This window comes from Neurospora crassa, linkage group I, assembly GCF_000182925.2.
Source record: "Neurospora crassa OR74A linkage group I, whole genome shotgun sequence".
Lineage (NCBI taxonomy): Eukaryota > Fungi > Ascomycota > Sordariomycetes > Sordariales > Sordariaceae > Neurospora > Neurospora crassa.
The window spans coordinates 9678651-9700016 of NC_026501.1; the positions used below are offsets into that span (position 1 = coordinate 9678651).

Here is a 21366-nt window from a genome sequence, read left to right on the forward strand (position 1 = left end):
AATGTGACACATTACCCTTGCCACGCGCTGGGTTGGGCATCTGTTCGGCCAGTAGCTGTCAGACAGACATGCTCAAAAAAGGAACTAATTCATGCCGCTGCTCTGTCCGCTAACAGATTGAAGCCGGTGAAGGAACCGGTGCTTTGGAGGTGGAAGGCCACTTGCTCAGGTCCCGCTCGTCAACATCCCCGCCATACTGCCAGCAAAACCGCGACGGCGACAGTCCTCGGCCGGTCCGCCGTCTCGCGCTCAGCAAGGTCAGTCAGCTGTCCATTCCCGAGGTCCCGGTTCCCGTCTTCACCAGACGACACGTAAGACATCACCAAGTCCATACCACCGGCACGCCATCGTTGAACCGTTGACCGTCTTGTCTCAGCCCAACTCCGAGTCCGGGAAAGATTGTCTGTCTCGGCCAGCGCGGTTCCTCCCATACACCCTAAATTAAGTGCCTGCCCAAGTAATGGTTGAATTGACCCAAGAGTTTGGCACGTTTGGCTCTAAAGATCCTCGCAATTCGGTTCACTGCAACCATCATCACCACAACTGACACCACAGGATATGGTTTGGGTCGAAAAATTTGAGATTCGACGGGCAATCCTCATAACGCACATCATGGCGCCAAAAGATCAGCCCATGGGAAGTTGCATCGCGTCTCCATTCAGCTCTTTGAGCCCTCCCACACCTTACCGAAGGGATTTCACGATCCTACACCCCCCTCCAAAAAAAAAAAAAAAAAAAAGGTTAGGTATTCCCTGTTCTGTCCTATCCCTTACCCCCACCATCGCTAGAGGTACCCTTCACCACACCGAAGCGCTGAAACTAATAGTCCTTTAGCTGCCTTTTACCCATTTCGGGCCACTAGTCCTCCTGCCTGTCATGTCACCTGTCTAATGTACCTACTTATATGTAGCTGTAGGTGATAGCAAGTCACCATTCACTGGGTTCATTAGGCAGGGAGGTCAGCCCGCCAACAGTTACCTTCCAACCAACGAAACCAGCCAATGAAAGGAAAGCAAAGGCGCAAAAAGGCAAAGAGGAACAAGGGAGCTCTCGCCTCTATGGAACTCTCGTCAAACGAGGGATGCGCTGAACGCTCATTGCTCCGACCAGGTTTTTGGAAACTGGTTCGTTGCCATCACATCCAATACATCTGGTGTTTATCGATCTAATCGGGGTCTCCCGCTTGATCGGAATTGTGGGCGGGTCTTATCAATTGATGAAACCAGGTATTTGGGCCCTACACTAGAAGTATACTACAGTAATGCTCTCCACTTCTATTTCTTTCTCCCCGTCCTGTGAACAACAGCGAAGAGGGAGATCATTGAAATAAGTTATTTCAACGTAAGTGTTGTTCATCGCATTCTCGCTAAGATAGGTATCAACACACACTCGGGGTTATCATAGCGTAAACTGGTTTCCTACGAAAATGTACCTACCTTTAGAGAGCCGGCCGGCCTTCTACACACTGATACTCCTGAACACTCCAACCAATCCGGTTGCCAATGCCCGTTAGTTCTGCTAGGTCTTCTGTAGCGGGCCGGCATGTACATCGTCTGTCACCACATAGGTATGTATCTCAGACTGAGGGGAAGTCAGCGCAGAGCATCACAGTCACTACCTACACGTACCTGTCAAACGATTTAGCCAAGTTTATTCTTGATGAAGATACTTAGAGGTAGCCAGTGCTGTCATAATGCTCAGATCCTAGTCAACTTGGGGCTTGCATTGCTACCACACGCATCTATTGTCTAGAGGTACCTACCTGAGGGAAGTAGATAAGGAACAAATCGTAAAGGCGCTGTTTAAAGGCCGAAAAACCTGACCGCAAAACGAAAACCGAACAGAAGCCTACCTACCTACAGGTACTTATGCATACGGGTGAAAGCCGGTGCACTAGCATCATGCATGCATCGTTCCCGTCCGTCAACCATCGTCAGTCCATGATCGCGCTTTTCTTGTCTGTAAAACCCTTCTTCTTCGCGTAGGCTGGTTGAGTCTGACGGATGACTACCTCTAAGTGATGGGGGCGTCAAGGTGGGGTGAAACATCAATACCTCTAGCGTCAGAGTCCTTCGGTGATCCTTGATAACCTGAAAAAGTGAAAACGAAGCCGGTGAAGGCAGTGATATCCACTACTTACGCAAAAGAAGAAGCAAAGCATGAATTTTCAAATTCCGCATTTGGAACTCTATGCCCTGGCAAGCGACATTTTGTTACCACTTTACCCTTTCACTACGAGCCTGCTTCTTCATTACCTCGACGCTACGAACATTGCGTACATGCCGTCTAGATTATGCATGGTAAGGGACAATTGGTGATCTGTCAAGCTCTGATTCGCATCCTCCTTCCCAGGCATCACGTCTCTACCCGAAATGGCGGACAAGAAGTGATAACCCACATCGGCACCCTTCAACCCAGCAAAAAGACTCAATCATAACCAGCCAGCCTTGGGGAATTCGGGTTCTCTGCTGATCATGCCATATCTGATACGCTATCGAAAGGGCGATCAACATCGAGGTGTGATATCTCCTTTAGCGTAGACGGGTGGTATCACTGAAGCATGTCGTCGGCAATCAGTATGTCTCCGAGAGAGATGTCGGCAGGGTGAACTTCTGCGGAGTAAATCGTAGTAAGTATTTGTAGGTAGTCAGCTGGACATTGTTGTTGAGGAGACTTGGAGCCTGAAGTTGTTACCAAAGATGCCCAGCCAAGAACACGCCCGTCGTCGATACCAAATATTGCCGGATATGGCGCCTGACTTAGCTCAGTACCTAGGCAGTGGAAACACAAGTCCAATAATGATGAAGGGGAGGTGTCAGTCTACCTCTAGCTGGTTATCAACAATCACGGTACAAATCCTGCACGATAGTTTTCATTGCACTGCCCTTGGGGGAGACCAGGTAGTGTTAATGGACAAGCATAGGGCAATGTGTCTAACTTCCATCTTCGTCTTGGCACTTGCCACAACCAAAACTCCGAGCTTGATCTCAAAGACTCACAGGGTCGAGGTTGCGTAAGGCTATCAGTCACGTCTCCAACCCACAGCCTTATCCGAAAACTCGGCTGCTCGAAATACACACTGAGTGACTGATGGCGGAGAAACCCTTCCACAAGTGCAACAGCAACGACTGGAGCATTGTGCATGTGATAGCTCGTGAATCATCCTGAAACACATCGATCTTCGTATTTGCCTCCATCACAGAACTGTGACAGACGGAGATATTATACCCGAGTGCTCGTGGCTTGTCTGACCGACCCATCCGTTGCGGCTCAACATGGCCAGTACGGGCGGTCTGGATGATGGGTTTGCGCCCGTAGCTCGTGAATGATACCTACCGCACACTACTATGCGACCCTCCATGCGCCCCTGAAGCCAGCGCAGCTGCCGATATGCCGCTCTCTGCTCACGTCCATGCCGTATCACCAGCTTCTTTTCCTTCCCGGCCGTTACAATGGAACGGTCTCTCATTGTCAGGGCATACTTCCAAGTGCCAAAGACACCGCGTCATGGACGTAACCTACCTCTACGTCCTGAACGGCGCCGACAACGCCATGGACAACGTAGTCCATTACAACTCTCACTTTTCAGAGAAACTCCCCGGTCTTCTCGCGCTCGGTTCAGTTCCAGACCCATGTCGGTACCACAGCATTTTTCTGTCACCTGTCACAGAAGATCCACGGGATGCAAAGAAGAATTGAAAATGCATGGTACATTGATGCTGTCGACTCCGCGGGATTGACAGAAGCCACACTGGGACGCTTGGGCGGGAAGAAGCATGTGGTGTGTGACAGAGTATGCTGGGGGGATTTCGTTGTGTGGTCGGTATTGACTGGTGCCGAGGAGTTCCACATCTTTGAAACTCGGTGCCACAGGAGGGTTCTTTGGCTCATCCGGAGTTCTAACAGCTCTGTAGCTAGGCGTGGTAGCGCTATCGGCAAGAACATATGGCTTGGTAGCGATAACTCAATGGATCACAGCCACCCGAGACTCGACGGTGAGAGACGGAGAGGGTCAGTCTCACAAGTCTGCAAGATGCCGGGCGGAAATGACATGTCATCACCCAGAATCATGAAAGAAGGGGGTATGGTAGATACATGTATTGTTCCAAATGTATCGTATCCGAGATCCTCCAGCGGATTGATCTTCTTCCCTGTGTGACAAGCGTGTCTTCAAATGCAGCAGCGCCAGCATCCCACGGCCGGCAGAAAAACCGGGCGTCTACCAACGCGAATTTACGTCCGCATACGTGAAAAAGCGATCCTGTCAGTGGCGCCCGCTAAGTTAGGTAGTCAACGAATGGTTGTTTTGGCAAATTTTGCTCGCAGCGGTGATAATCACGCTGAAGAGAAGAGAGAAGACAAGCGCGGGTGTCTTCTCGTCATCATCAGAACCTGCGTTTCTTCTTGGCCGGCCCCGTGGCTTTCCTCTCCAGCTCCCTCTGCAGCTCGGTTCGCTTCCGATCTGCTCGCTCCTCTGATGTTTCCCGTGGCTTAGGGGCCGCGCTAGGGCTCTTACTTCTACCCCGACTAATGATCCTGCTGTCTTTTGGAGACAGCGCTTTTCCAATTATTCCCAGCTTGTGTCTCTTCGGCTGAGAAGCAGGGGGCGAAGATGGCGATCGTTTGTGCTCAGGTTGAGGCTCATACTCAGACTCTTTCTGCTTTGCTTTACCACCCATACCCCCTATACGACCAAGTCCTCCTTTTCTAGGCGCAGGCTTGGACAAGGAAGGAGGAGGGGACGACGCGTATTCCTCTGCTTCTGAAGCTGTTTCTGAGGTCAGACCACCGTCTTTCTCGGGTATTGCTGACGACGGTGAGCGGCTGGGCGGTCGCTTCCGGCCGCCAAGGATGCCCAGTCTGTAAGCCGGCGTGCTCTCCGGCGAGGCCTTTGTAAGAAGAGGAGGTGGGCTCTGGGTCATCTGCGCATCTTCGTCCTCGCCGTCCGATGTGGCATCAACATCGTCAATGACTGTCTGACAAGCGACGTGACCACGTCTCTTGCTCGCTGGTTTCAAGCCAGGCGGGGTGGCTTGCACTTGGAAGTCATCATCATTCTCTTCCTTCGCTGGTGATTCAGGCCGTGGTGGCGTCTGTGTTTCCCTCTTTGACCTTTCGGCAAGGGCAAGCTTTCTCCCTCTGCCGAGTTCAGTCCACCAGGTGTCTAATATGGCTGATGCTTCAAACTCCATTTCAGGGTTGTGCTTGAGTCCGGTTTCGCGGAAGACGGTGTCAAGGAGCGTAGGGACGTCCGTCGAGCTAGTGGTTCCTTGTACTCCATCGTTTCTGAAGTCTGCTTCGACAAAGGTCGCGAGGCCCTTAATCTTGCCTTCTGCTTCCTTCCTGCCGACTTTGCGCTTGCCTGGCAATTTGTTGAAGATGTGCTCGAGCCCTATACCGTTGGCCTCCAGCTTGTCTACAAGTCTGTTAATAACGGCGTCCTTGTCGCGAATGGTGGCGATGAGATGGTTGATCTCTTGTGCTCGGGCTTCGTGCGATTGGATCAGTGGCAACACAAGTTCCGTCGCAAGCGTAGAGGCAGAGCACTTTTTCAGGTACAGTGGCCATTTCAAAGGCTTGAAGGGCTCGGGTAGGATGCAGGTAATTTGAACCTCAATCGAATCGTCTTTGCCTTGGCCGAGAGTCAGAGACGTGTTGCGATGCCCTGGATCGTCAATGTCGAAGGCAGCTCGAATCCAATCCAGTAACCTCTGCAAGTTCTCATTGCCGTCTGTTGGGTCGATACTGGTGTCCTCAGCTGATGCTCTTCCCATAATAGGTCTTCTGTCCATGTTCTCCACCCAGACGTTGGCAAGGTCGGTCAGGTGTACCTTGTATGACTGGGCCGTGAAGTTGGTGGCAACCAAAAGATTGGGTATACCTGGGGCCGTGACCGGAAGCGGCCTCCAAGGCGGAGACTTTGACATAGTGGATAGCTGGCCAATGATCGGGCTCGAATTGCGGGCAGAGACGGTCAAAGCTGTTCAAAGCGTTCGGGTAAGGCGAAGCGTGAGTTAGACGGGAACGGGAGAACATCGGATAGCAAAGATATGGCAAGGTCAGAGGAACAGAAGCGTTGGATGGCTTGATGAGGCTCCGAAGGTTATGCTAAGACAGCTTGCTTGATGCTTTGGAACGAGAAGCGGCTGTACCAGTTCTTGGCTGTAACACGGTAGTAAGCTCGAGAGCGGGTTGAGCCTCTTAACGTTTAGGCGGCGAGATACGCGGTGGCTTCGGTCCCTTCCGATACACTTGACAACAGCTGCGGCGCGTCTCAGGGCAATGCTGTGATGACTAGGCGCAGTGTTGGTCTGTCTGCGGAGGCAGCTTCGTTAACCAAGTGAACCCGGCCATGAGGGGGGCCTAGACCGTCCGTTAGGGACCAGCCTTTTGATTTGGAATGTTTCTCGTACGCTGTGTGACATTCTCACAGTCATACCTTCCATGTGGGAGCTCCTTGTATCGTCCTTGGGGCTCCGAAGAGCCTCTTGTATAGGAAATGAGGCGAGCGAAGTGTTGCAGAGTGTCAATGGTACCACTTGGTGTGCGGAGAAGGCTGATTGAGCCATGTTTTAATCGGAGGCCACCAGTACCCAGGGAGGAAAGATGTCTGGTAGATTGAATGGGAGCTTACCTCTGGGGAATATTGGGCCGGCAAGTTCGCGGGTGTCGGCTGACCAGACGATGCGGTACCGGAACTTGGGTCGTCTGTGCCACTGTGTACAATGAAAAGCGAAGATGTAGCGAGCTTAGATGCCACACTGTCCTTATTGTCGTGAAAGGGTGAGATTAGTCGTGAGGTCGAGATCTTGAGCCTCTCGTCGCCGTGGTGTTGGTTCGGCCTCCAAGTGGCAGCAATTGAGTACCTCTAGGTAGTTTGGGTCCAAGCTGCAACTGAAAATGTCGTGACAAAATCTGAAGAACCTCCCGGCCCCAGTGGAGAACTTCGCGATAGCGGCGTCAAAACGAGCGGGAGTCCGGTGTGTTGAAGGCTCCCGCTCCTTCCTGCTTTTTTGATCCGTTTCGCGATTGTGGTATGATGCATTGTCAAGAACAGGAAGGACGGAACGTTGAAGGCCCGTGCACAGTGGGTTCTTGCACGCAGGCAGCAGTGTTCTTCACCGTCTTCTCACCGAGGTGTACAAAGCCAACGACAAACCCGCCCATGGACGGCCAACAGCTCTACAAGCGCTTGAATCCTGTGGTTTTCGCCTGTAGATGAAAAGTCCGAGAGTCCGCTATTTTAGTTACCATCCATATATACGATGTTGACATGGACACAGAGTGAAAATGAGAATCGGTTGTCCTGCCACTAACGTTGCCGCCCTCAATGCCACGCCAAATCTGTTAGTCGAGTTCTTTAAAAGACGAGATGCGTTACACCTCAGACGATCAAACCACCTCGCAGCACTTTATTTTTCTCGTCCAGATATTCAAGTATGTGTCCCTGGCACCATTGAAATTTCATATCAATTTGCGAGCACTGCATCTTGTAGAGTTGAAAAGTACTCTACGCCGGGGAGAGTAAATGAACAACAGACGGGAATGTCCCAGTCCCGGGTCGAGACCGGAGATGTGGATCTGTTCTCTGCCTCAGTGATTGATTGATCTGGTTCCTTGGATGGCGCTTTCACTCATGGATACGGCAACAGACAGCCCCAGATATTGAGATCCTTGATTTCATTCGACGATTCCCAAGAATGGTCCGTTATTTTGGGGGGGGATTTTTGTTTTCTGGCGGGAAACATGGAGGTGGGCTGAAATGGGGGCACTGCATCAGTGCTTGGCGCGCGAGGGGCTGCAAACGAGACACGTGCTTTCGTGGGTCGGCCGCGATCAATTGCATGTTCTTTCCAAATGTGACCTTCTTTTGTGCGTCTGAGGGTGCAGTGACGCGTCCGCCACGATCCCATACGGTGCCCTGCAAAACACCAAAGTTTGAGGTAGGAATTGAAATTCCCGCAACCTGTCGACTTGGTACCGTCTCCACTCTCTGGTCTTCCCTCTTTACTCCTTCACTTCGACAACTCGATTTGGTCCCCCAACCAGACGCAGATCGTCGCCTAAATATGGCTATTTTGAGCTGCCTCCCGGGCCTCAAGGTCGACATTAAGGCTAATGGTGAACTTGCCAAGGAATACGATGCGCCGCCAGACGATGTCAAGGCGGGCTCAGAGAAGTACAAGTTCTACAAGTTGTCATCGAGGATCAGTGAGGAAAGTCCATACGCGTTGGCTTATGTCGAGTCAAAACCAGGAGAGAAGTTCGAAGTCGCCATCAACAGTACCGGGCTTGGCTTTCCAGATATCCGTCGGCAGATTAGGTTGACGGTCATAATCGACAATTGGTCCCTTCGACCGTGCCTCATAAGGAATCAAATCGACACTTTCTCCGCCGCCATCGTTGGCGACGACGTGACTGGATGGAAAAAGATATCTTTCAGCTTCTCTTCACTGGACATTGGTAGGACCACGCTACTTTGACCTCCGTGCGTCTGGGGCTTTTGGCTGCCTCATATGCTGACGTAAAACCATGCAGTGGAGGCACCGGTCTCAGAAAAGGACATCAAGAAACAGATCGAAGAAGCCAGCAGGTATGGCACAATCGTCGTTAAACTCGAGTTGGTCCATGATGGGACTCCGGCCTCAGGAAGAAGTTCTATAGCCCCACCCACAACATCCGTTGGAAAGGTGGCAGAGAAGGTCTTAAAGGGGAAAGCAGTAGACAGCAGAGCAACGTGAGTATTCCGTTTCCTGAAAACCCCACAAGTCACAACAGCTGGTTAACATGGAACTCACTCACACCTAGGTTCAAGTCGCAAGCGGCCACTGCTCCCACGTTTTACGCTGTTACTTCCGCGGATCCACTTCACCGGCCCTTTGCGGTCTTCGAGTTTAGATACCGCACGATGGGTGAGTTTCACCTATCATGCTACAATTCGGTGCGGAATTTGCATCAAAACCACTGCTAACATGATATGTTAGAGGGCCTTATTCGGGAGTTTATTGTACCCCGACCCAAAGAAGTCATTGATGTCGAGGAAGAGTTCATGGTACGCATTTCTCTTGTCTTCTCTAGATCTACTGTGCCAAAGCACAACAAGCTGGGCTAACTGCAGAATGTTTTGTGGCAGCGTATTAAGCGTATCAAGCCCGAACTTGCCGTCGAAGCCCGTGGTATCAAGAGAGAGCCCATGGACGCAGCTCTGTTCGCTTCCCGCTACAAAAAGCGGCGGTTGGAAGACGGCAAGGTTGAGATTGATCTAACAGACGACTGAGGCTCGTACTGCACATGTGTCTGCAGTCTATAGTAGGTTCAGACAACATTTCTTCTTCTGGGGATGCATTTTTGCGCTGTTATCCAACATATAGAGGGGTCAAAAAGACATAGAGCGAGAACAAAATGGCGTAACGGAGGTTGAGAGTTGGCCTTGGTTGTTGCAACTTGTTGGTAAACTATGAAGACGAGAGAGGCAGATTCTGCTGTTTGTCCAATGATTTTTTTAGCAACTGTATTTGGTATCTCAAGGATTGTAGCTAATGGCCGATTTTTCGGTTTATATAGCAGCTATGCTGCCGCTCGATTTGACATTGGGCGTCATCTTTCCGTACCCTGGCTCTCTCTAAAGATCGGCTTATAGCAGCAAAGCGCAACGGAACAAGGAGTTCGGTGAACAGCATTGGGATATAAATAGTCGCGTAGGTGTACGGCTCGATAGCTTCGATGGAGACGAATGCGTGGATTCGTGGCGTTGGAGGGATTGGTATGGTATTGGGGGAAATGGCTGGTATGTGAACTTGTGGTGTTGTGGCCCTTGCTTGTAAAAATCGTTGGATCTGTTGGAGACTTGTTATCTGGTAGAGTTGAGGTATTGCAGTTTGCAGAGCGCTCGGTGCCGTGGGTGGCGTCGCTGTCAATGCTGAAGTGTCGGAAGAAATCAAATCTGAAAGGTCGCAAGGTAGGACATTGGGTGTTTCCTCTGTGAAAGACGAGTCTTTTTAGCTTGCTGTCTGATCTAAAATGGTGTGAGAGCCCGGGGAGAAGTGATTGGAACGAAACGAATGGGAGGGTACTTGGACATTCGTTCCAGTCATGATTTGGCAATTAGGCGTGGTGACCAAGTTCTAGCTTCCATGCAATTGGGAATAAATCACGAACTCGTAGTGCGGCCCTGCCACTCGTGCGGCAGAAGCTCAGTACAATTGACGACACGTGGATGGGCTCCCATTCCCGTCAATCTGCTGTGTATATACTTAGTCGATTGGTAGGTCATTCCAGGTATGTAGTAGGCAAAGCTCCGTTGTCGGTCGCACTTTTCTTGGGGACGACGGAGGCGGGAAGGAGGCCGGGACCTTGATGGCTGCGTCTGTCGCAGCGTTTGCATCCCGTTTACTGCCCGCGTTAGGTTGCCAGCCAGGGCAGGCTCCCTACCTAATGTCTCTGAAAGGGAATTGCATTGTCGCGCACTTGGTCATTGTAAGGTAAGTATTCCCAGTAAGACGTGCCTCTTGCGCGATGTTGACGGGAGACACCAGCTAGAAACGATAAAGGGCCCATTATTATGGTAGCCGACGAAAGGAATCGGGATAACCGTGCACGATCACCGGTCAGGTCATCGCCCTACCACATGCATCAGCCACCCATCTGCAACTTTTTACGTCTCGCGTGTGTTTTGCCTGCCTGGGTTGAGCCTTGTATAAACAAGCACTTTCATCAATCGGGCTTTGTCGCTTTCTGTTTGTTTCGTCTTCCTCCGTCATTGCATGTGTCCCCCGTCTCGGTCAGCATTTTTCTTGCTATAGGCCTCACTGCGACAGCATCGCAACTACGTACCATCTATTGTCCATCACGTTCCCTAGGAGTTGCCATTCATCGATGCCTGCAAAACCCACTACTACCTGTATGATCTTTCGCTTGAAAAGGCAATCCTTCCATTATGTTCCCCCTTCGCGGCTTCGCCATGTCTGCTCGCTGCTTGTCTCGAACTGTCGGTGCTGATACCTTCGATCCGAGCAGCTACCGTCCCGAATCCGATCCTCCACTGCCGACTCGCATAAATCGTGCTTCTCGGGCGACGATAAATCGATATTCCATGCTACCTAGCCGAGGATCTCAGCATCCTTAGTAGGTAGCCTGGTGCTCGCCTGGGTGTCATCCATTCAGTTACCACATGCATCAAGACCCAACGAACAGTAAAAATCGCCTCCGACTCAATGCCACGACCTCTAAGTCCTAATATGTGCTCTTTTGCAGTTTCTTAGCCGGGCGCTATTGTTCATCACGCAATCGAGAGCAATGCTTCCATCGGTAGCACCATTTATGGCAGGCCAGGATCGGCATCATATTCATTTTCCCCAGTCAGACACATTCCCGCACCCTGATCCTTTTCTTCAAGCTTTACACCCACTCGTACCTTTTTATCCTTGGCATTTTCAACCTCCAGCGTACGTAACTCGTTTGTGTCGAGAAAGCTTCGATATTGAGGTGCCATGTTCTCAGGCTCTCCGAACTGCGGCTGGTGGATATACTCGCAAACTTGGCGACAGTTGTAAGCATTTCAACCACTGCTTCTGGGATCCCTAGGACACAAAGAGTGAAACTTACAGGAATGCGCCCAGAGGTTGTAATCAACCCACCAGTCGAACATCGTCAATGGGTTGGTGATAAGGTCGATGGTGAGTTCGGACTTGCACCCGCCTCCGCAGCTTCTCTTGACTCTGATCCAGTTACAACACGCATCAAAGGCCTCAGGCACAATGACCTTGTTAATGATGTATAGAATGTGGTCATTGCTGAGGCCGAATGAGCTTTGGATTGCCGACATGATATTGTGGCGGCGCCTTTCAGCGCTGGCAATGACAGCTGTCTCGGAGGAGATTGAGGGTGTGTTCATGGTGCAAGGGCGTACTTCCTTGGGGTTTGGGCTATTGTGAAGTGAAATTCAGGGTGGTGATGATAACCGAATGGATGGTGATGGTGAGTTGGAAGTGAGCGAGAAGCCGGGCAACGAAGCAGGCAGAAGCCACGAGCACTGAATAGCCGCTGATAGCGATAAGGAAAGAGGAAAGGACGGAAAACGCGTTTGGGTCATTATCTCTACTTCAAGGTACTTACTTCAAGTGATGTTACAGGGCAAGTACCGAAGCGTTTGGTCCTAGCTGCTCTTGCCTTTCTTGCTTGCCGTTCCGCAGCAACGTTCGTCCAGGTAACCTCAACGTATTTTAATCATAAACAGAGAATTACGAAGATACCTCTATTCGCTAGTTCTACTTTGTGCTTGATTTTAGTACCAAGGAATCACTGTATCGTGGAGAGGGAAAGATGGGATGTGAAGGATAGTGGGATTATGGTACATGTTAAATTCCTTATAACATAATGGAGAGACTGATTACCTACTGCTTTGCAATGGACGAACGATTGTGGGAGCTCTTGATGTCAGAAACGCTAAATGATTTAATGTTATTCTGCCCCAAAGCAGGAAACTTGGGCTTTTACCCACTGCTGACGCTGTTACTTGGAATACTCACAAAATGGCTAATGTAGCCTGTCGGAAGGCTCGTAATCCGCTTTCTTAAGCAAGATGTCGACAGTCAAATAATGTGTGAGGTTACGAGCAAGTAAGGTCTTGGCATGGCCGACTTGCACCTACCTAACCAAAGCGGCGGTGATGCTCTAAAGAACACTTCGTAAAGGAACAGCGCGGATATCAACCCCAATTTCGGAGGTCTCGGAAAAGCTGAGAACTTCACGGTTAAGTTAACATTGACCGATCTTGTTTGGGATCCGTCGGCATCAACTCAAGTGTCGGGGCCCCTCGGAACTATCCATTTTGACCGTGCAGCCTTGTAAGTCCAGTGTTGTGGGGCGGAAGCATCCCTGCACATCCTCAGCCTTCCGATGGGTCAATTTTGCTGTAGCACCCACAGCTTGATAGGGCACCGACACCCGCTGAACTCTAGTACCATCAATGCTGTTTCTATATTGTTCTGTTTGAACAACAACACAGGTTCAACACATTGCACAACATGTATAGACTGTTATGCGGAATGTCATATGCAGAGGTACTGCAGATATAATCGACCTCAAGATGATTGTTTGCTCATATGGGAGCACATGTTTCCGACTACTACACATGTGAATATGAGGACGGCAGGGCCAGAATTTTAGACATAACGTACAAAATAACCACATAAATCGCTACCAAGACTACGAGACATCATCTATAGCGACATGAACAATATCAGAAACGACATCAGTAGATGAAGCTCAACAAAATGGACTTCCGATATGCTTTTCCATCATCACAACGTCCAAGGAGTTGTCACTTTCGCCAACAGAGCGAAAAAGAGCCAAACATTGGCACAGTTGACTAAAGGTATCTAATTCTCCTTTCCAGGACGACGCACTGGCCTCATAAAAATAGGATCATCGGTAGGTTGGGTGATCAATAGGACCATCCATTTTACCAAGAGGGAAAATGTAGAGGCGAAACTAGCTGGATCTGACTGAAAGAGGTAGACTAGTCGCTGCGAGCCTGATTTTCCGCAGCGCGCTTCTTTGTCTGGGGGCGATATGCCGGTGATGACTCGGGAGAGGAGTCGATAACGATTACCTCCGGTGAAGGCTTGACAGTGGCGGCAAAGGAGGAGGCGAAAACATCCGGGCCAGCAGTGGGATTGAAGAGAGAAAAGCCATTGAAGGATTCTGTGGGCCAAAGGGCTGACTTGCCTGGAAAAGGCGACTCTGTAGCCGAGAAAGAATGACTGAACATGCTGCGAGGGCTTCTCGTACTTTGATTACCACAGCCTACCGCGAGGCCCGATGTGAGGTCGGATGAGAAGTTGAGGGACGGAGAAGATCTGTGTTTCGGCGGGATGGGATGAGAAAAAATGTTGGACTGATCTTTGGGCTGGGAGATATCAAAGATGCTTTCGGACGGCTTTTGAGGTACTGGAGTACTGAACGTGACCTGCTGGATATGGGTAGCGGGTTGAGGTCTGCCGAAGAACGATGCAGGTAAAGGAGGAGGCTTCGCATGTACCGTTGAAGCAAGAGACTTGCTTTCTGATTTCGTCTGTTCTTGCTTTGCAATAGCTTCAGGCGCATGATTGTTCCCAAATGTCCGTTGCACTGCGGTGGAAATGACCTTTGGTGGGCTGGACTGACAAACAGATAGCTGGCGCTGTATCTCGCGGCATAGGAATCCCGAAGGCTCTATGGGTTGAATGTTGAAGTTTGCCCTCTGTAAACGCTGAAGAATCATTTCCTCGGCTTGGTGCCCCTCTTCGGGGAAGTCATCAATGACAGAGGCTGCTCCATCACTCAGAGTAAACATCACCGTGCTCTCTGAGTGATTGTAGTGGGCGCGTATCGTTTCGCCATATCTTAGCCTATGAACCATGCAGTTGCGGGCATGACGGAATCTCCGATGTCTCCTCGACGGGCCATCGTTGGGAGATAGAAAGAAGTCCTAGGTAGACACGTTACGTTAGCCAGAGAGCAAGTGGGTGCCAGAAAGATGAACTCACGGGCTTGCGATCTTCCTGTTTGACAAGCACAGAGGGGGACTTGCAATCCTCTTGTTTGACATATACCGAGGAAACGGGTGGGCGTGGAATAGAGGAGAAGTCGAACCTAGCTTCGTGCTCTGACTTGATCCTCACGCCTGGTTCGGTCTTGATGAGGGGCATCGTGTGGGCGTGTTCTTCCTGGCACTGAACGAAGAAGGAGACTGAATGGATTCAAGATCGGTTGGGACCTTGGAAAAGAAAGTACTAAGTGGGCGAAAGTAAAGAAACATTCAGATAGGCCAGGGCTGCTCTAACAAATGCGCATCCGGGGACGTGAAAAGCGGTAGGTGAGGCGTCACAGTTCTGTTCAGGACGAGCAAGTTTCCTAGTTCTCTCTCGGCGAGCCAGGAGGGATGGAGGAAAATTCGCCTTCTCAAACGCGTCTGGGCTCCCGCGGCCTTTTGGCTCAGTCCGCAGGACAGCCTCGAGACCTGCTCGACGCGCGGCAGGGCCTTCACTGATGGGCGTTCCTTCCATCTTTCGAGGTTTACACCTTCTGTCAACCCGGACCCGACGGGACTCGGGAACGATAACGATAAATTGCGGGGCACCAAGGCGAATGGAAACCGGGGCCCAAGCCGTCATATGAGCCGAGACAGTTGGAAAAGAAGAAGAGAGTTCGCTTGCAACAGTCCCTTCCGAGGACGACATACCTAGGTAGGTACTTATTCGGCCAAGAAAGCGAAGAACATATTGGCATCAGCTTGACAGCATCTGTTCTTCCGCTCGACAGATCGAATTTTGGGTTGGCGCGGGGATCTAGATATCTTTCAGAAGCAATGTCTTCTCAAAAGACTAGCTTCTTGCTGACTTCGCAGTCTATTTAAAGGACGGTATGTACCAAGCGAGATTCGATCGGTGTCGGGGATGAAATCCGTCGAGAGATGAACGGCGTTTGTTCACCCTGTCCCCACGGGACGGGAACACAAGCACCGTATCTCCCGCTGCCAAGTGAAAGAGGTGCGATGATAAGATTCACCTCGCAAAAGATATGATTATGCCCAGAAAGCCAACATGGTGAAACGTCATTGAGTGTCCTCTGCAGTGAGGTTGACGATGCTGTTGACGAAAAACCGAATGCCATGGATTACAACTGAACTCGGTTGGGATCCTTTCCCCACTGTAGTCTATAGGGCTGAGGGCGGGAGCGGAGAGGTCCCTAGTGGAGAGGGCAAGGGGAGTTGCTCTAAAAGCTACCTCTATGGACACTTGGTTATGGCGCTGGGTGCGGGGACCCCTGCGCCCTGCCCCGCCCTTCGTCAGCACCCAGTGGAGGATCATGGCGCCGGGGTGCCCTGGATTGGTCCGAGAATCGGCAGCGCAGCCAGGCTCCCTCCTCTTTTTCTCCCCTGCTCCCGTCTTTCATCCTTTCACTACCTACACTTTTTTTTCCCTTCTCACCATTGGCGCAATCGCTGCAAGACAGAAACTCAGCCTCAGTCCCACTTAAGTCGTCCTTGTCCAGCATGTCTCGCTTCCGACACACTTCTGCCTGCCGTTAGATCGTCACAATCACCACATCGGTAACGAGTCATCGCGCGCCCGGCCCCACAAGCTTCCAGCATCGCCATGGGTGGTGGTCGTTTGGACAGCCAAAGAGAATGAAACAATCGGTGGAAGCCGAACAAGAGGTCGCCCGTCTGCCTGGTGAGTGTGGAGAAGATGACGGCCGCCATTCGCTGCGCATCAATGAGGGAACACAACCAGCCACGGCAGCCTGCATTGTCAGCGACTTTGACCTCTTCTTTCCTCACCGTCACCGCCTTGGATGAGTCCAGCCGTTGGTGGTTGCCATCGCAGGCGCCCTGCATGGAGATGTCAGACATGGGATGGCAGGAAGGTAGGGCTTGTGGAGGTAGCTAAGTCGGGCAAAGTATAAAAGGTAGAAGGATGCCTCTGCTTGTCTTTGCTCCTTGTCCCCCAGAATCCTATCGCAAACCTTCTGCCTGTCTTCTTGTGCTACCATAGCTACCGTTCTTTTACGTCCTTCAGGCATATCACAGCATCTACACATCAGACATTATGGCTCCTGCTGCCGTCACCGAGGATGTTCCCAATGGGACTCCTGCTCAAGAACCCGTCAAGGCCATGTGTACATGTACCTGCAAGTGTACCGAGACGAACAGAGTCAACGGCCACGACGAGACCAAGCCCCAAGATGCGCCAGAGCACAAAAAAGACGAAACTAGCCAAACAGACGAAAAGAGAGACTCAGACACAGAAGATTCGGCCACAGACGACAAAGACAAGCCCCCAGAGGACCAGACCATGAAGTGCGAGTTCAAGCACCTTGATAGGAGATATGACGAGAAGGACGAACACTACTTCACCGAGCGTAAGACCGAGATCGAGAAGCCAGCACAAAAGGACTGGTGGCGTCTCTATGCCTTTTGCCTCGTCAAGCACTACGACCACCGCGGCGAACATGACAACACCCGCCTCTACGTGAACCCCCAGCCTCTGCGTCAGCTCCTCAGGGACGTCATTGGCGACTATCCCTCTGACCCCATCGATGTCGACGATGTCCAGATCGAAGCTCCCTACCATGCCCTCTTTCACTACCGCAAGGAACTCCAAGTCGAGGGCGTGAAGCGCTTTACCGACGACCAGGAGTCCCTTCAACATTTCAACCTCCTCATGGACTGGATCAACAACCACTTCGAATCTGAGATTGCTGCCTACGAAAAGTGCATCTCCGGCGAGATCCGCGCCATCTCGTACGATAACGCCTGGACTCTCCTACCACCCGACACCATTGTTCACTGCAAGATCTTGGATCAGGATCGCGCATATCGCGTCCGCCGGTACTATGATGAGTACGATGAGCACGCCAATCTTGTCGGCATGACCCTCTCCTGTCGCTACATTGACTTCGACGGCGAGAATGTGGGAACCCTCAAGTCGCACCTGACCTTCCGCAAGTACACTGGCGTTGTCCAGCTTAGTGAACTTGACATCGTCCCCCTTCATCTACACGAGGACGCCGATGGGATCCGAAAGACCCTACTAGCCCGTGGACGCAAGTGGGAGAAGCATCTCGGCCAACATTACGTTCAATACAATGGCATCGCTGTCATCAAAAAGGAAATGCAAGGTTACGCTCGCTTCGGCGTCAACGGGCGCGTCATGATTGACTGCGCCACCTTCCACCGGCTGGCGGCCGACCACTCGTTTGTTGTTAAGAAGTTGCCGAGTTCAAGGCCCAAAGCCCCCTCACTGTCCTCCATCAAGTTCACATCAGAGACCAAAGAATACGAGCCTCTCACTGACGAGCAAGCCATGCTCACCAACGCCACCGTTCGCGGATATTCCTTCACCATCAAGCGGTTTCTCGAGTTCTTCGTCGACAAGCTGGAACCCATCCAGTGGAACACTTCGTGCTTTGACGGTCTCGTCCTCGACCCCACCATCAAGAAGACCGTCCAGGCCCTTGTCTCCAACCACACCCGTGAGCGGCCCGGGTTTGACGACATTGTCAAAGGCAAAGGCCAAGGCCTTGTCTGCGTGCTTCACGGCCCTCCGGGTGTCGGAAAAACACTGACGGCAGAATGCGTAGCCGAGTACGTTCAGCGCCCCTTGTATATGGTCTCATCGGGCGATCTTGGTTGCGTCTCCTCCGAGCTTGACGCCCAACTCACCCAGATCATGGACATGACCGCCACCTGGCGTGCCGTTCTGCTCATTGACGAGGCGGACATTTTTCTCGAGCAGCGTGCCCTGCACGATCTGCACAGAAACGCCATGGTCTCTGTCTTCTTGCGTGTCCTCGAGTACTACACCGGTATCCTCTTTCTCACCACCAACCGCGTCACCACCTTCGACGAAGCATTCAAGTCCAGGATCCACATACCTATCAGGTATACGGACCTGAGCTTCGAATCCAAGCTTCAAATCTGGAAGAACTTTTGCGGAATGGTGCCCGGAGGTGTGGACATTGATGAGCGGGGATTAGAGAGGTTGGCGGAACACGACTTGAATGGGCGGCAGATCAAGAATGCGGTCAAGGCCGCTGAATCACTGGCGAGCTTTGAGGGTGTAAAGCTCGACCTGGCTAGGCTTCTGCAGGTCACTAAGATCCAGTCTGTGTTCGAAAAGGACCTTAGTAGTGTCGCAGGTGTGGATTACACGGCGCCAGGAGGTAGGGTAAGGGACGCGGATAGGAGGAACATGTTCCTGTGAACAGGCTTTTGTCCCTTGGGCGTCCTGTCTTTCTGGGTCTGTGTTCTCTTTTGGTCTTGGTTTCTAGCAGTCAGCGGTTTCTTTTTTCTTTTTTTTTTTTTTCATTCTGGGTTGTTGAATTTGTTTTATCAGGTTGGCATCTCTATGGTGTAGGCGTTTGAAAGCATGTTGGGCTACCAGCGATATCTGTAGATGATAGAACGACATAACAAATGAGTTAACTTGCCGACACGCACCAAAAACTTACAGGCACGCACCCCCACCAGAAAACTGGGGTAGTTCAGCTGATGACACCTGACATCGTAAATCCCGTTTTTACCCGCAAAATTTCGTCTTTTCAATGCACGCAACATCGCTGTACCTTAGCCATTTCTTTTCACCCTTTTTCACACGGCCAATTGCACTAGCACTTTATACTACACTACACTATACTATACGCAATTACACTACACCTATTTATACTATATATATCTATTTAATCTACTACCTTAATATACGTTTAATCGTCGTATTCAATTAATTTTTATTATATTTAATTAATTTTAATACTAATCGACTACTATAAATACCTTCTATTAAGCGCCCTCGTCGTACGTCGCACTCTTCTATTAAGACTTTCGCGTCCGATAATTTTAACCCTAATACTATTTAGTCTATCCTAGTAAACGACCCCTTCTTATCTCTCAACCCCATTAACGATTATAACAAATTGTTTACCCACCTTATTAATTTTTACCGTCGTTACCGATTTAGTATAGTTACCTAATATACTTAGAAGCTCAAGAAGCTAGGCTATAATAAAAACGGGTCCGTTATTAAGTAGGTATACCGCTACGACTATATAAATTACTACCTACTAATTATTACTAACGAATATTTAAAATAACATTCTATATTACGAAAGAAGGTATACTACTATCCCTTTAAAGTAGTACTCCAAATTAAAAAGAGTATAGGGTGGAAGTAGATTGCCTAGGCTATAAACCTTATATACGAAGGCCACCCTCTATCGCGTACATTAGAAGGCTATATTATATTTTATATTAAGGTATAGGATTATAAGGTTAACCCGGAAGTAAATTACTTCTTTAAAAATCTCTTATTACAATAGGACCTTATAATACGGATAATCCTCGCTACAATTAAGGAAAAATACCCCGAAATTCCCTAGATTTATAGTAATTTTAATAATATACGTTAGAGGGTATAGTATAATATAAGGTAGGGATATAATAATATATAATTATTTATTAAACGGTTAGATAATAACTACGAAAGTAAAATTCTCTATTATACCTACTTTAATTTTGAAGGCGAAGGTAATAATAAAAATAGGGATACATTACATTATACGTTCTAAGTAACTAACCAATAGCGCCGAATATAAATAAAATTCCTATATACTATCCTAATTAACGCTACATATAAAACTAATTATTACTATCTACCCTATATTTAAAGAATAATCCTTACTCTAGAGAGAACCTCTATACCAATCTTTTAAGTAATATTTAATAACGAGAGGGAGGAGGGGTTTAGCTTCTTAATTTAGTATATTAAAGAAGTGTGTAATAGGTTTAAGATCCCCTACCCTACAGTAACTATAATTAACAGTAACCCCCAATTTACTAACGCAATTAATAAAACCTTCCCTAATATATAATAATAATATTATATATAGTATATCAACTATAACGTTATTAACTACCTTAAAAAAAATTAAGTAATATATAACCGGTCAAACCACAATATAGAGTAATATAATAAGGAGGACCTTAAAGATTTTAAGCAACGTAATACCCGAATTATAATAACTATTAAAGCTAAAGCAGAACTTAACCCCTTACTAAATAAAGTTACTAATATAAAATTTATATTATTCTTTATATAGTAGTATATAATCTACTCCTCTAATATTATAGAATTTACTTATACCTAATCTATTCTACATTACTAATTTAGGAGTATATAAGAAAACGTAGTCTTATAAATTAAAGAGAAGTTCTTACTTTATAAAATAGAGTAGGCTAACTACCTTATTAAGAATTACTTTAATTAAGGGCAACGAATAATATTACTAAATAAAGCTAATAATAGCTCCTTTAAAAATTATAGTCTATTAGTTTATAGTAGGTTAATTGAATTTTATAAAGCTTATCTCCAATATATTAACTACTATTATAAGGTATATATCGATTTATTAGCGAAGTCTAATAGTTATATACGTATAAAGTAGGTTAACCGCGAGTAGATAGGTAATTGTCCGTATAAATTATCTATATAGGCACTTAATCTTATAAATCGTTAATATTATAAACTTAACGCTATACTACCCTCTATATAGTTGAAACTCCCTAGCACCCCTTTCGAACTTTATATAAGGAGCTTTAAAGCCTAATACAAATTACCTTATACTTATAAAATAGAAGTATTATTAAAAGAGGGTAAAGCGGCCTTAGTAATTAAGGAAGTTTATTATTTATTTTAGTACTTATATTAACGATGTATAAATTATTATTTATACCCCGAATAATTCCTATATTAAATATTATATTAAAATACAGTAAATAAATACTTTAAATTTAAGCCGGCCGCTAAAATAATACTTAAAGGCCGC

General features: G+C 48.8%; 5 protein-coding genes and 2 non-coding genes across 10 annotated transcripts; 3 read left to right on the plus strand and 4 right to left on the minus strand.

The window, feature by feature from the left end:
- Positions 1–2838: 2838 nt before the first annotated feature.
- Positions 2839–7061, minus strand: NCU08637. Of its 2 annotated transcripts, XM_011394916.1 has the most exons (3): positions 6635–7061; positions 6440–6556; positions 2839–6315 (listed from the first exon to the last, which is right to left on the minus strand). In XM_011394916.1, exon 3 carries the CDS (start codon positions 5925–5927, stop codon positions 4386–4388), a length of 1542 nt encoding a protein of 513 aa, XP_011393218.1. In that variant the 5' UTR covers positions 5928–6315; positions 6440–6556; positions 6635–7061; the 3' UTR covers positions 2839–4385. The 2 variants fall into 2 exon arrangements, with proteins under 2 accessions (XP_011393218.1, XP_011393217.1); XM_011394915.1 differs by lacking the exon at positions 6440–6556.
- A 582-nt stretch (positions 7062–7643) lies between these two features.
- NCU08638 lies at positions 7644–9634 on the plus strand. Of its 3 annotated transcripts, none has more exons than XM_011394917.1 (6): positions 7644–7943; positions 8136–8463; positions 8539–8737; positions 8809–8912; positions 8985–9052; positions 9134–9560. In XM_011394917.1, exons 1-6 carry the CDS (start codon positions 7701–7703, stop codon positions 9275–9277), a joined length of 1086 nt encoding a protein of 361 aa, XP_011393219.1. In that variant the 5' UTR covers positions 7644–7700; the 3' UTR covers positions 9278–9560. The 3 variants fall into 3 exon arrangements, with proteins under 3 accessions (XP_011393219.1, XP_011393220.1, XP_011393221.1); XM_011394919.1 differs by adding an exon at positions 9565–9634 and having other exon boundaries at positions 7884–8463; positions 9134–9309; XM_011394918.1 differs by having other exon boundaries at positions 7644–8463; positions 9134–9529.
- Positions 9038–10082, minus strand: NCU14051. Its single transcript, XR_897754.1, has 2 exons — positions 9612–10082; positions 9038–9482 (listed from the first exon to the last, which is right to left on the minus strand). It is a non-coding gene; the product is annotated as a ncrg68 (non-coding RNA).
- An 852-nt stretch (positions 10083–10934) lies between these two features.
- Positions 10935–11893, minus strand: NCU08639 (hypothetical protein; the record flags this gene model as incomplete). Its single annotated transcript, XM_959754.1, has 3 exons — positions 10935–11099; positions 11414–11535; positions 11605–11893. The coding sequence occupies 3 exons, from the start codon at positions 11891–11893 to the stop codon at positions 10935–10937; spliced, it is 576 nt and encodes a 191-aa protein (XP_964847.1).
- On the plus strand, positions 11328–12123 carry NCU14052. The gene is made up of 4 exons (XR_897755.1): positions 11328–11444; positions 11500–11548; positions 11619–11675; positions 11745–12123. It is a non-coding gene; the product is annotated as a ncrg165 (non-coding RNA).
- Positions 12124–13519: 1396 nt separating this feature from the next.
- NCU08640 (hypothetical protein) lies at positions 13520–14690 on the minus strand (the record flags this gene model as incomplete). Its single annotated transcript, XM_959755.1, has 2 exons — positions 13520–14470; positions 14529–14690. 2 exons carry the CDS (start codon positions 14688–14690, stop codon positions 13520–13522), a joined length of 1113 nt encoding a protein of 370 aa, XP_964848.1.
- A 1291-nt stretch (positions 14691–15981) lies between these two features.
- NCU08641 (hypothetical protein) lies at positions 15982–19025 on the plus strand. Its single transcript, XM_959756.2, has one exon. The coding sequence runs from the start codon at positions 16593–16595 to the stop codon at positions 18747–18749; it is 2157 nt and encodes a 718-aa protein (XP_964849.1). The 5' UTR covers positions 15982–16592; the 3' UTR covers positions 18750–19025.
- The last annotated feature ends 2341 nt before the right edge of the window (positions 19026–21366 follow it).